The sequence below is a fragment of the Zonotrichia albicollis genome, chromosome 19, assembly GCF_047830755.1.
Source record: "Zonotrichia albicollis isolate bZonAlb1 chromosome 19, bZonAlb1.hap1, whole genome shotgun sequence".
In the NCBI taxonomy this organism is placed as follows: Eukaryota; Metazoa; Chordata; class Aves; order Passeriformes; family Passerellidae; genus Zonotrichia; species Zonotrichia albicollis.
Window position 1 is genome coordinate 2,555,718 of NC_133837.1, and position 12,173 is coordinate 2,567,890.

The 12,173-nt window shown below is 58.1% G+C and overlaps 1 protein-coding gene across 1 annotated transcript in view; it reads left to right on the plus strand.

Moving 5' to 3' along the window:
- The window catches only part of NTN1 (netrin 1), a 79,150-nt gene that overhangs the window by 60,562 nt on the left and 6,415 nt on the right, over window positions 1-12,173 (plus strand). The window contains exon 5 of the mRNA XM_074555253.1: window positions 8,366-8,440. Within this exon, the coding sequence (XP_074411354.1) occupies window positions 8,366-8,440 (75 nt within the window). The remainder of the gene's footprint in view (window positions 1-8,365; window positions 8,441-12,173) is intronic.

Genomic DNA, 12,173 nt, shown 5'->3' on the forward strand with positions numbered 1-12,173 from the left:
AATTATGGGAGACTTTGAGTGCAGGCAGTTGTGGGAGAGATGCTGCCCCATTTCCTGTGCTCATGGCCACGTGGGACAGAAAGTGACCAAGAGCTGAGGGAGCATCACCCCAACCTGAGCCATTGCAAGGACCACGGGCCAAGCTGGTCTTGGAATGAGGGGTGGGATGCATCAGCTCTGGTGTGGGGGGCCTGCCTGGCTCTGCTTTACTCTCAGGGGTCCCAATCAGTTTGGGAAAACCAGCCAAAATGAATTGTTTAGATGAAATGCTCTCCATGTTTAGATCCATGCTCTCCATGCTGGGAGGTTGGAGGAAGAGGAGAGGCTGCTCCTCATTTCTGCTGCCAGGCAAGAGGAGCTTTTCTGGTGCTTTTTTGGTCCCTCCCAGACAGAAGAGACCACAGTGAAAGGACAAACAAAAATAGCAGTGGGGGGGTTTACAAAGGTTTACAAACCTGCCAGTCAGTCCTTGTCTTATCTGAATCAAATCCAGATTTTCTGGGGAATGATTATCTGAAATGGATGATTTCAGCCAGGGGCCTTAAATAAAACCAGGTGATTGGATTGATGCAGCTCCCCATGGTTTTCCCCTGGAAATCAACCTCTGCAGTTACAAAACCAGATCTGGTCCTTCCAAATGTCATTTTGGGTCCTTTTGTTCCTGGCTGGTGGGGAAGAGGCTGGATGTAAGTGCAGGAAAGGGAAAAGCCAGCTCTGAGGGATGCCTGGCCCTCCTAGACCCAGAGCAGCTCTGGCTGCAGTTGCAGCTTTCCCAGAGGGCAGAGGAGATCCGGGGCAGAGCTGGCTGCAGGCTGTGGTACCCAAATCTTAGCCTGAATCCTCCCCCAAGAACCAGGAACGGGAAAACTGCCCTCCCTGCTGAGCTGGGGCTCCAGTTGCAGCACCGGCAGGGAGAAAAGCCGGAGCCCTTGGCTGTGGGGTAGTGTCAGCCCTCGGAGAGCCGGGAGCATCCCGAGCCTGGGAACAAAGCCCTGCCCCACTCCCTGCGGGCAGGCGGGAGAGGAAATCCTCATTTCATTCACCCCGGCGTAAATCCGGGCTCGGCCTGGGAGGCTCCAGCTTTGTGCCCATCCAAAGGAGGAATTCATTCAGCCCTGCCCGGGCTTTCTCTGCCTTGTCCCAGCTGTAAGCGAGGTGATGGATTGGCTGCGTGATTGATTGAGTGATTGATTGATCAGCAGCATCCAGCTCCCTCTGAAAGGTTTCTCATGGTGATCCCGGTGAATGGCTGGGAGCACAATGGGGGAGAGGGGCTTCCCGTGAGGGAGCTCCTGGTCACTTCAAAACAGCTCAGAAAGTCTGAAGGAAAAAAACTAAAACGACCCCCAAAACTGCTGAAATACAGATAAACTTCATGCACAACGGCACTGTGCTCTCATCATCCCAGTGCCAGGCTTCCTGCATCCCTGCATCCCTCCCTGCATCCCTCCAGCCCCAAAACCCTGCATCCCTCCAGCCCCACATCCCTGCACCCCACTCCCTTCACCCCAAACCCCTCCCTTCCTGCATCCCCTTATTCTTTCATCCCCACATCCCTTTACCCCTGCAACCCTTTATCCCCGCATCCCACCACAGGCAAGCCTCCAGCTTCCAAGTCGGGACTGACGAGTTCCCTCTCCCCATCCTGGGCCATTTCCAGAGGCTCATTCCCCCTGGAATGAGAGCTCTTGTCCCAGCACCAGCTCCTTGTTTCTGCATCTCTCCTGAACAGAAAACTCTGATTTTCCTCCTGGGCTGGGAGCTGCTGTCAGGCAGGGATTGATGGGGTGCTCAGGTCCCGGGGACAGGCGTTTTCCCAGGAATGTATTTCAGTGCTGGCAGTGGCTCTTGGCAGGGCACCCCTGGATCTGTACCCCACATCCCCAGCGTGTCCTGGGGCTCAGCATTGGATAAATCCCATGGGAACGGATACACTGGATAAATCCCGCGGGAAGGGATAAGAAATGTGCAGCCAGCCCTGGGAGGGGGCAGAGTGGTATGGAAGAGCTGTAATGGTGGGGAGTTTTCCAGTGAGGTGTTTCCCAGTTCAGTGCTGGTTTTCCAGTGCAGTGTTCCCAGTGCAGGCTTTTCCAGTGCAGCGTTTCCAGTGGGTGTCTGACACAGCTGGACTGTCCCCAGCAGCCATCTCCTGCTCCCGTTGGATCCGGGAATATTGGGATGTGCTGCTGAGGCCACGACTGTCCTGGACCACCAAACACCCCTCAGGCCATTCATCCCCATCCCCAAACCGGCCCAGGCAGCTCCGAGGGCAGGGAGGGAACTCCCCTCGAGCTACATTGGTGCTGGGGGGTGCCTGCGGTGATACCCGGGCCCAGAGCTGCCAGGGAGGGACCAAGGGCACCCCAGCCGGGACAGGAGCGGCCGAGGGGCCTGCGAGGGCATTGCCGGGATGTGGGGGGACAGCCCGGTCACATCCTGGAGCTGCTGGTCCTGCTGGACCACCGGGGCTGGGGCTGCGGAGGTGGGAAGGGGCTGTGGAGGTGGGAAGGGGCTGCGGGCTCCGGGAATCCCTCGCTGCCGCTTTCCAGCCGCTCCAGACGAGAGGCTTTAATCTAATTACATGCTTTATTTGCGCCAATTTGTTTTTCAATCAATCTTGCCCAGCCAGAAGAAAGGAGGCTGCTGTGGGCTCATTTGCACCTTCTTGTTCCAAGGGAGAGGTTAATGGCCGTTATCCGCTGGGATCGGCGCTCCCGGCTCTGCCTGCCCGGGATCCTCCCGCAGCACGGGCAGCGAGCTCCAGCCTGGCACGGGGCACTGGGCAGCATCCTGGGGACATGCTGGCTGTGAGGAGCCGCTGCAGGCAGGGCTCGGGATGCTCCCGAGGTGTTCCCGAGGTGCCATCCCGCAGGAAAGGTTTTGTGAGTCCATTGCCAGGGATGGCAGCGGGGTCCCACGGGAAGGTTTGGGTCTGCAAAGCACCGAAACAAACGAATGAATTCGAGTGGAAATTACTCCTCCCGCTTGCCCTGCCCTGCCCTGCCCTGCCGGGGAGTGGCACGGCTCAGTGCCGCGGGGGCTGTGCCCGGCACAGCGCAAGGCTGCCCTCGGTGCCCCCACACTCCTGGGCTGTGCCAAGGGCTCCCCAGACCGCTTTGCAGAGCAGAGGATGCTCTGGTGCCCAGCAGGTGCCTCTGCCTTGGCACACTGGTCACAGCCCCGCTCAGCCTGTGGGACAGACCCCTGCCAGCTCCTGGGACTGCTGCTCCCAGCTGGAAGGGGACCAAGGACAGTCCACGGCCACTTGGTTAAGCACCACCAGTGCCAGAGGCCTGCTGGGCACCGAGGCAAGCCTCTGGGGTGCAGATCCAGGGCCCTGGAATCCCTGCCCTGGAATGGCCCTGAAATCCCTGCCCACAGGAACTGGAGCACCCAGTTCCAGCTGATCCCAGGTCCATGGCCTGGAAGGGATGTGGCTCCCTGCTCCAGCCCCTGGCCATGCTGCAGGAACGGCCAAGGCCACCCTGCTGGGGACACCAGCTGTCCTGCAGCTGCCCAGGCATGAAGGGCACTGATTTATGCATGAGAATTGCAAAGGGCATTGTCAGGACAGCTGGGGCACGGCCAGGTGAGAGGAGAAGAGCCAAGTAGTGATAACAGACCCAGTTTAGTGATAACAGACCCAGTTTAGAGATAACAGACCCCTGTCCACTCAGTGGCCAGACAAGGGTGCAGCAAAGCACAGGACAAATGATGCCACTGCTGAAATGAATAACCTGGGGAGGATTCTGTGCCTTAACTTTGCTATTTTATTAAAGCTTCTTTACATTAAAGCAGCCAGCTCCGAGACAAAGACTCCCAGTGGAGTCCTGCACAAATTAAATGACAGCAGTGATTCCTCAGGGTCACTGTGAGCCAGGGGCTGCAGTCCCTGAGCTTGTCCCATGGGGATGAGCCCATCCCTGCTCCCTGGGAGAGCAAGGGGCTCCTGCAGAGCACCCCCTCCTTCCCCAGAGCTCAGCACAGCCCAGAGCCAGCAGCCTGGAGAAAGCAGGGCTGGAGCTCTCCAAATGACTCCAGCAGTCATCCCTGGGACTGATGGGGGACATGGTAAAGAAATTCTTTGAGATGGAAGCAAGGGGCAGCCTCAGTGCTGTGGGAAGTGAAGCAGGAGCTTGTGGTCATCTGGGGAAATCTCCAGAGCTCTGAGAGCCAAAGGCATCCCTGCCACCACTACTGCAGGGCCATCCTCTCCTGTCCCAGGGCTGGATTTCATTTTATCCCGTGTCCCTTGGGAATGTGGCTCCCAGCTGCCTTTGGGCTGCTCTGGGTAGCTCACAGAAAGGTTTTCATGCCCGGGGGAACACTCTGAGCATCCAGCTCTGAGCCTACACTCAGCCCCAGAGCAGACACACAACATTGCTGCCCCTGCCCTCCCCGAGGTCAGCCCCCCAGGCACCCCCTTTTTGCCCCATGAGCTTTTCCTCCGGGCCCCAGCCACAGCTGAGGATGCAGCCCTGTGCAGGTTCAGGGCTGCCTTTGGAGAGGTTTAGCTCAGATTTGGCCAGAGCCAGAGGGGAGCTGGAAGCTGCTGTGTCCCCATGGTCACTGCTGCTCACCCTCATGGTGAGGGGCAGCTCATGCACAGAGAATTTCTGACCAGAAACTCTGGGGAGGGAGAGAAAAGGGCAGGAACCTAAAAGCTGTTCAGCACAACCTCCCCTTGCATTGCCGCAAACCAAGCCAGCCCTGCTGGTCTGCCCTGCCCCACTCTGGGAGTGTCTGGGACCCAAGGCAGACCCCCCTCCCGTGTTCTCAGTCCTGCTCTCTCTGGTAAGGGAATAATGGATTTAGGATTTGCTGTTTGGGGCTGCACCTTCCTTCAGTGGCTGTCTGGCTGCACATCCCCGCCAGTGACAGCAGGAGATGGGGGCACCCAGAGCCCACCTGCAGAGCCCCAGAGAGCACAGCCCTGGCAGGGAGGGCAGGACAATGCCCCTCACCCCAGTGCCGGGCTCGGGCTGTCAGGGCCGGGGCTCCCTCCTAAGCCACAACACCTCCACCTTGGATCACAGCCCACAAAGGCATTTAGGGCCCTACCTGGGGGAAATCAATAGGAATTTAGCTGCATAAATTCGGATTAGGAATCTGAATCCCCTTGGGGATCTAAGCCTTATATCTGCATTTCCAGTTAGGTACCCAGGCCAAGAAATGTGGCTTTAATCGCTCTATCATGTCAGAATCAAGGGGCCTTTAATTTCCGTTCCCGACATGTGGCTTTTGCAGCGGCTCAGAGCTGAGCTTGGGGCTGAGAGTGCAGCAAGAGGCGCCTGGTGCATGCAGGGTTTCCCTTCCCTGCAGCAACACTCAGCACCCGCAACTCTGCTGCCAGCACCTCCCTCCTGCCCAGCCCCGGCAGCATCAGCGCTCCGGGCAGAGCAAGATCCGCTAACAAATCACGGGATGGGCACTCAGCACCCTGCAGCTCTCAGCCTCATCACAGCAACCCCAGACAACCCCCAAACCAAAGATGTTTAAACAGAAAAAAAAATCAACTTTCTGCAAAAGGAAAAAGAAAGAAAGAAATCAAGGAAAACAAAGAAGGTGTTTAGCTGTGAAAAGTCTCTGCCCAGGCAGAGAATTAGCTCTATCAAGGGGATGGGCTGAGCTGCAAAGTTGCTGAAAGCTGTACTGACACGTTTTACTGAGCTGCGAGCGACACGAAGCAGCCGCCCGCCACCTGCTCCCTCTGCGAGCCAGCGGCTCCAGCGCCTCTCCCATCCCGGTCCCTCTGCTCTGCTCATGGCTGGGAGCTGCTGCTCCCCATCCCTCCTGCTCTGCTCATCCTGGGGAGCTGCTGCTCCCATCCCTCCTGCTCTGCTCATGGCTGGGAGCTGCTGCTCCCATCCCTCCTGCTCTGCTCATGGCTGGGAGCTGCTGCTCCCATCCCTCCTGCTCTGCTCATGGCTGGGAGCTGCTGCTCCTGATCCCTCTTGCTCTGCTCATTGCGGGGAGCTGCTGATCCCCCAGACTGGGGCATGCAGGGCTGACCCAAAAACCACCAGGGGCTGGCTGTGTTTGGGCTTGTGGCTCTGGAACTGGGATTTGCACTGGAATATTTGTACAGCTGAGCAAACCTGGAGGAAAGGCTGGGATGTGTCCATGGGTTTGTCCTGCATCAGGGGCAGGGTGCTTCACAAGGGTGGCTGGGCTGGACACAGGCTGAGAGGAGCTCAGGGAAGTCCTGGGTCAGCAGGACAGGCAGGACAGCAGCAGGGTGAGCACCAAGCCCTACTCTGCCCCTGAGCAGGGAACACTCGTGCTGCACAGTGGGACTGGGAGCTGGGCCCATCCTGCTGCCCCCTCATCACTCCTGCAGGACAGGAGCTGGACACTGACCCCCCCATAGCAGAAGGGTGTCCCTCAGGCAGCTCTGGGAATTCTCAGCCTCCTTGTTGCTGGGCTCTGGCATCACCTCCCATGGGCAGGATGTCCCAGGCTGATCCTCTGCAGCCTCATGGAGAGGGACCTGCAGGACAAGGAGCCTCTGGCACAGCCAGGCAGCACAGGCCTTGGGACTCCTGAGGTTTGTCACATAAACATTTGGGGACAAATGGTGCAGGAGTCTCACATCGTGTGTCTCCTGTCAGATGAGAAAAACAAATGGGAGGCACGAGTGGCTGGAAAACCTCAGCCACCAGGGTTTGGAGGGGCTTTGGCCAGGCTGTAGCTGGGCACAGATCTCAGCTGGGGCTCTGGCAGGAGGAAGATCACAGGGTTTCGGTTTGGTTTGGATTTGGGTTTGGGCCTGGCTGGGTCATGCTGGAAGAGCAGGAAGCCTGGTTCACCTGAGGGTGTCTCCTGAGGAGCAGGAGCAGCAGGGAGCCTGGGGGACTCTGCATGAGAGGGGCTGGGGCACACAGGGGTCACAGGCCTTGGTGCTGAGGGGGTTCCTCCTGGTCTTAGCACCCAGTGTGAGCTGGCCATGGCATGCCAGCAGCATTGCCACCTTCCCCACAGCTTCCTGGGGCACTTCAGCAGTGCTGCTGACATCTGTGCCCCAGCAATGGCTGGGGAAGGACGATGCTGGGAGAGATGGAGGCCTCCAGGGCTGTGACAGTGCTGAAGCCTCCAAGGGCTGTGAGTGTGCCAAGGCCTTCTGCTGCAGGCAGCCCTGTCCCTTCTTCCTGGATCAAGCCATTCTATGGGTGCTGAGGAGCCGTGGATGGGCACGGGCAGCACGTCCACGAGCCCACCCCAGGCCTGGCAGCTGGCATGGCCCAGCCCCTCTGCAGCCACACTGGCACGGGCCTGGTGCCATGGGGCTGTGCCCAGTAGTGTATGGAGGGCATTGCCCACCCACTGCAGGGCCATCAGCTCCCAGGGCAGGGCTCAGTGTCCCTGCAGGCTCCAGGGCAGGCTCAGTGTCCCTGCAGGCTCCAGGGCAGGGCTCAGTGTCCCTGCAGGCTCCAGGGCAGGCTCGGTGCCCCTGCAGGCTCCAGGGCAGGGCTCAGTGCCCCTGCAGGCTCCAGGGCAGGGCTCAGTGTCCCTGCAGGCTCCAGGGCAGGCTCGGTGTCCCTGCAGGCTCCAGGGCAGGGCTCGGTGTCCCTGCAGGCTCCAGGGCAGGGCTCGGTGTCCCTGCAGGCTCCAGGGCAGGCTCGGTGCCCCTGCAGGCTCCAGTGCAGGGCTCGGTGTCCCTGCAGGCTCCAGGGCAGGCTCGGTGTCCCTGCAGGCTCCAGGGCCGTGCCCATGGCCCGTGGCCCATGGCCAGCAGCCCTGGCAGTGCCATGGGGCTGTGCCAGGCTCCCGCCGGCCGCCGGGCCAGGCCAGCGTGTCCCTGCAGTGGGGGCCTATTAGAAATGAAATGTTCCCCCTGGGGTATCTTATTTGCACACTTCAGTAGAGTGGACACCAAAAGGCTTTGCTAATGCTTCATGGGCTGCTAATTTCCTCCGTGACCCGCATTGTGGTGGGCTGACCCCGGCCCGAATCTGCCGGCAATGAATGCCAAAGGCTGACACCGGCCCGGGTTAGGGGTGACAATGGGGCCTCTGTGGGCTCCGGGCAGGCTCCAGTGGGAGCTGCAGAACAGCGGGAATTTGTGTGGCTCTCAAAAGCCCTGGGTGGCACAATAAGGGAGGCCCCCGGGTCTCCCAGGAAGACAGAGGCGGCCGGGGAAGCCGGCCCGGGGGAGGCGGAGGAGGCCGGGCTCCTTTGTGAGCAGCTTTCTTTAGAAAGGAAGGGTTTCTCAATGGCCCCATCCCGGCAGATGGATATCACAGGCACGCTGCTTATTCACGGCAGCCCGCGCCTCGGAGCCGCTCCCCTTCCCCCAGCGCTTTCTGCATTTGCAGACTGATTTGTTTTGTTAATGTTTTCTTGCCCTCCCCCTCTCCCCGCGCAGATTGTGACTCGTACTGCAAAGCCTCCAAGGGGAAGCTGAAGATCAACATGAAGAAGTACTGTAAGAAGGACTATGGTGAGTGTCCCCTGTGCAGGGACGAGCCACGGGGATGCGGGGCAGGAGTGTCCCCACGGGGGTGTCCCCAGGGCCCCCCGGCCACAGCCGTGCTGGCTGTGTGCAGGTTTGGGAGTGCCAGACCTGCCAGGTGTGGAGGGACAGCGATGCCCTGTGTCACTTGGGATGAGCACACCCAAGTCTGGACCCTCATTTGGGGGCTATCCCAGGATCTGCAGGAGACTCACATTTTCCAAGTGTTTTCCAGTGTCTTCTGGTTATGATGACACCAGGTCCCCTCTCACTGTGTCGTTATCTGCCGCAGCTTTTGAATATTTTAAAATATTTAAAATATTTTTTGCTGTGGGGATGAGCAGCAAGCAGTTCCCTGTCACCTGCATCCAGTCCCCCATAATTCCCAGGAGACTTCAGAGGGTGGTGCAGCCCTGGGACAGCTCACACTCGGTTCTGTTGGAGGTTTGGGTGATGGAAGTTTGGGTGACATTCACAACCGGTTCTGTTGGAATTTTGGGTGGCACTCACACCTGGATCTGTTGGACTTTTGGGTGACACTCACACCCGGATATATTAGAGGTTTGGGAGCCACTCACACCCGATTCTGTTGGAATTTTGGGTGACACTCACACCTGGTCCTGTTGGAATTTTGGGTGACACTCACACCTGGTCCTGTTGGAATTTTGGGTGACAATCACACACGGATCTGTTGGGGGTTTGGGTGACACTCACACCTGGATCTGTTGAAATTTTGGGTGACACTCTCACTCAGTTCTATTGGAATTTTGGGTGACACACCTGGTTCTGTGTAGGGCTGCCCTGTGGGCTGCAGCAGACCCTGGGAAGGTGTGGGTGGCCCAAGAGGTGTCTCAGGCAGGAGGTCCCAGTGAATAGGGACGAGGTGCCCCTGGAGCAGGGATTGGGGGAGCTGGAATGGGCTTCTCCCTTCTCTTTTCTCACTCAGCATCGCTCCTGCAGCTTCACAGTGAGCCAGAGCCGCGTGCTGGGGCTGGTTCAGGTGTGGGGACATTGTCCCAGTGCTGGCACTGGGGTGCTTCCACCTGACCCTCCTGGCCATGGAAGGGTCCCCCACAGCCCCACCAGCCCCATAGCCACGGCAATTTGTTTTTTGAGAACAAACCGTGCTGGAGAGGCAGCGGGGTGAGCGATGCCGGGGCAGCCCAGGCTTTCAGCAGGGCCAGGGAGGGAAGAAAGGGTTGAAAAGGTGCAGGGAGGGATAATAAAGACTTTGGGACTGACACCCCAGCAGGAAGCCAATTAGGAGGCTCTTTTCCTCACCGTTCTGCTGGCATCGCCGGGCTGAATGTCCTAAAAGGCCCTAATTAGCTTGAACAGAGTTCCTTCTCCCGCGGGCTCAATCGGAGCTATCATCCGCCCGCTCCTCAATGGGGCTTTTTAGCTCCCCGCTTCATTCAGCCTTTCAAAGGGGATATTTTCCCTTATTTATTTTTCCTATCTGTTTGTTTTTGTCGGGTTTGTGGTTTTTCTCCTTTTTATTTTAATTTGGGCTTTTTCCCCGCGAGATGGGTTTGGGTGCAAATATTTGGAGTTCAACAGGACGAGAGGAGGGCGGGCGGGAGATTCGGGGAGGGGGAGGCAGGAGCAGAGGCAGAAAAGCTTTTTCTGGGATTTTTGGGCTGCGTGGGGGAGCGCAGGGCCGCTCAGCTCCCAGAAAAGCGGGGAGAGAGGAGGGGTTTGCTGGGGTGGGGGCACCTAAATCCCGGGGAAGCAGAAGGGATTCTAGCTGAACCCACCGAGAATGGAGATTCCCAGAAGGAGGGGGGGGTTATCTGATGAGAGCAGGTGATGCTGATCCAGGTGAGATGTGGACATCCTGTACTCCCTCAGTGCCGCGTTTTCTTATTTTCTGCCCGATTTTGGGGATGTTCCCTCTCTCAATGGGTGTGACTGTGGTAAAGGAAACCTGGAGCTTTTAAATCTCCATTTAGCCCCAGGTGCTGAGCTGCCTGTGCTGCAGCAGGGCTGGTCCTGCACGAGTGATGCTGGACTGGTTCTGTACCAGCACTGTGGTCCCATGCTGGCCCTGCATCCCTATCCCGGTGCTGGGCAGGGAATGGGGCTGAGGAACAGAATCCTCATCCGAAAGGTGAGATCATTTGCTCACTTTGCCCTTTCTTGGAAAAAAAAAAGTAAAAAAATCCTTCCTTCAGCGGAGCCTTCTCTTAGTCACCCCCTTTGTGGAGAGGAGCTTGGCAGGGGCTGCTGGAAAAAAGCAAAATGTGTTTTCAAAAGGCAGCTTGAAAAGAGGGAGGGAGGGGGAGAAAAACCCGAATCCCCAAAAAAACCCAGGGCAAGGGAAAGCACCAGCCCTGCACTCAGAGTTCCTTGCACTGCTGGGAAGGTGGAGAAATCCCATTCCTGGGGCTGAGCAGTCCCTGCTGGAGCCACGTGCTGAGGGAGTGAGGGTCCCCCAGCAGCAGGGCACACCCAAGGATTAGGGATCATAAATCTCCAATATTAAACCAGTAGGAAATTGGCAACCTGAGCGAGGCAAAGCCGCCGCCAGATAAATTAAAAACTGGAAAAAGGGGGAAAAAAAATCCTATTTTAACACTTTGCTCCAGTGAGAGCCAGCCCTTTACATTCCCAAACCCAGATGGTGTCGGGGTCACCTTTTGCTGCTGGTTGGAATAGAATCCACATGGACTCCGCTGCACTTGTGCAGTGAGAGGGGAGCCAAGCCTTTGGAGACCCTGCCCTGGACTGGGACATCTGGGCCTGCCAGGGCTGTGCCCAGCACGCCCTCCCACCTGGCCATGTTCAATAATAGCCTCCAGGTGCTCTGTCCCACTGCTCCTCCTTGGGACCCGCCAGGGTCAGCCCAGCCATGGTGCCCAAGCTCCCACAGACAGGTCTGTGCAGGGGATGTGTGGGATATTCCAGGATTCCACCACAGGATGCACAGGTTTGGCCCTGCAGCCCAGCCCTGAGTCAGCCTCAGCAGGGGAAGCCTTCAACTCAGGAGATTTATCACAAACAAACCCCAAATGTAAATTTAAAAAGTAATTAAATTAGGTTTTCCCCAGCCTTGCTGTTTTCATGGCAGCCTCAGGAGTTTGAGGCCCTGACTCATGGTGATCTCTGAATGCTGCAAGGCACTGCTTTGCTTTCAGCCTCCAGCAGCTGCCCTCAAACGCTGTTTTGAGGCTTTGGGCTGTGTTTTGTTTTTATTAACATCAAACCATCCACTCCTGGGCTTTCATCTCCAGCTTCCAGCCTTTGGGGCTTTCTTGTAGCTGGAGGCTCTCAGCCAGGCCTTGGGGAACTGGGAGAATCCCTGAGCTCTGGGGATGCAGGAGGAGGGGACGAGGGACCCTCCCCCCCTTCCCCAGCCCAGGGACCACTCTGTCCCCTTCTTCTGGCAAAGCACAAAATGTGGTGAGGGCTGGAAGGCACCATCCAGGTGGGATTTGTGCTTCAGGAGTGTCAGTGTCAAGCTCCTGGGGCAGCCCCTGCCCTCACCAGGACCCAGCTGTGCCCCTGCCGTCCCGCTGCTGTCCCCCTGCTCCACAGGCCCCTCTGCTGCCTGGGAGCTCCCTGGAGAGCAGAGCAGGCTGCAGGGAAATGAACCTGGAGAAAAATCTCTGCATCTCTGGGAGTGCGTGGGATGCAGGAGCCTCAGATTCCCGTCAGGGCTCGGCTGCCCAGAGTTTGCAAAGGTCAGAGAGGAGCAGGCACAAGGCACAGGTGGGATCAG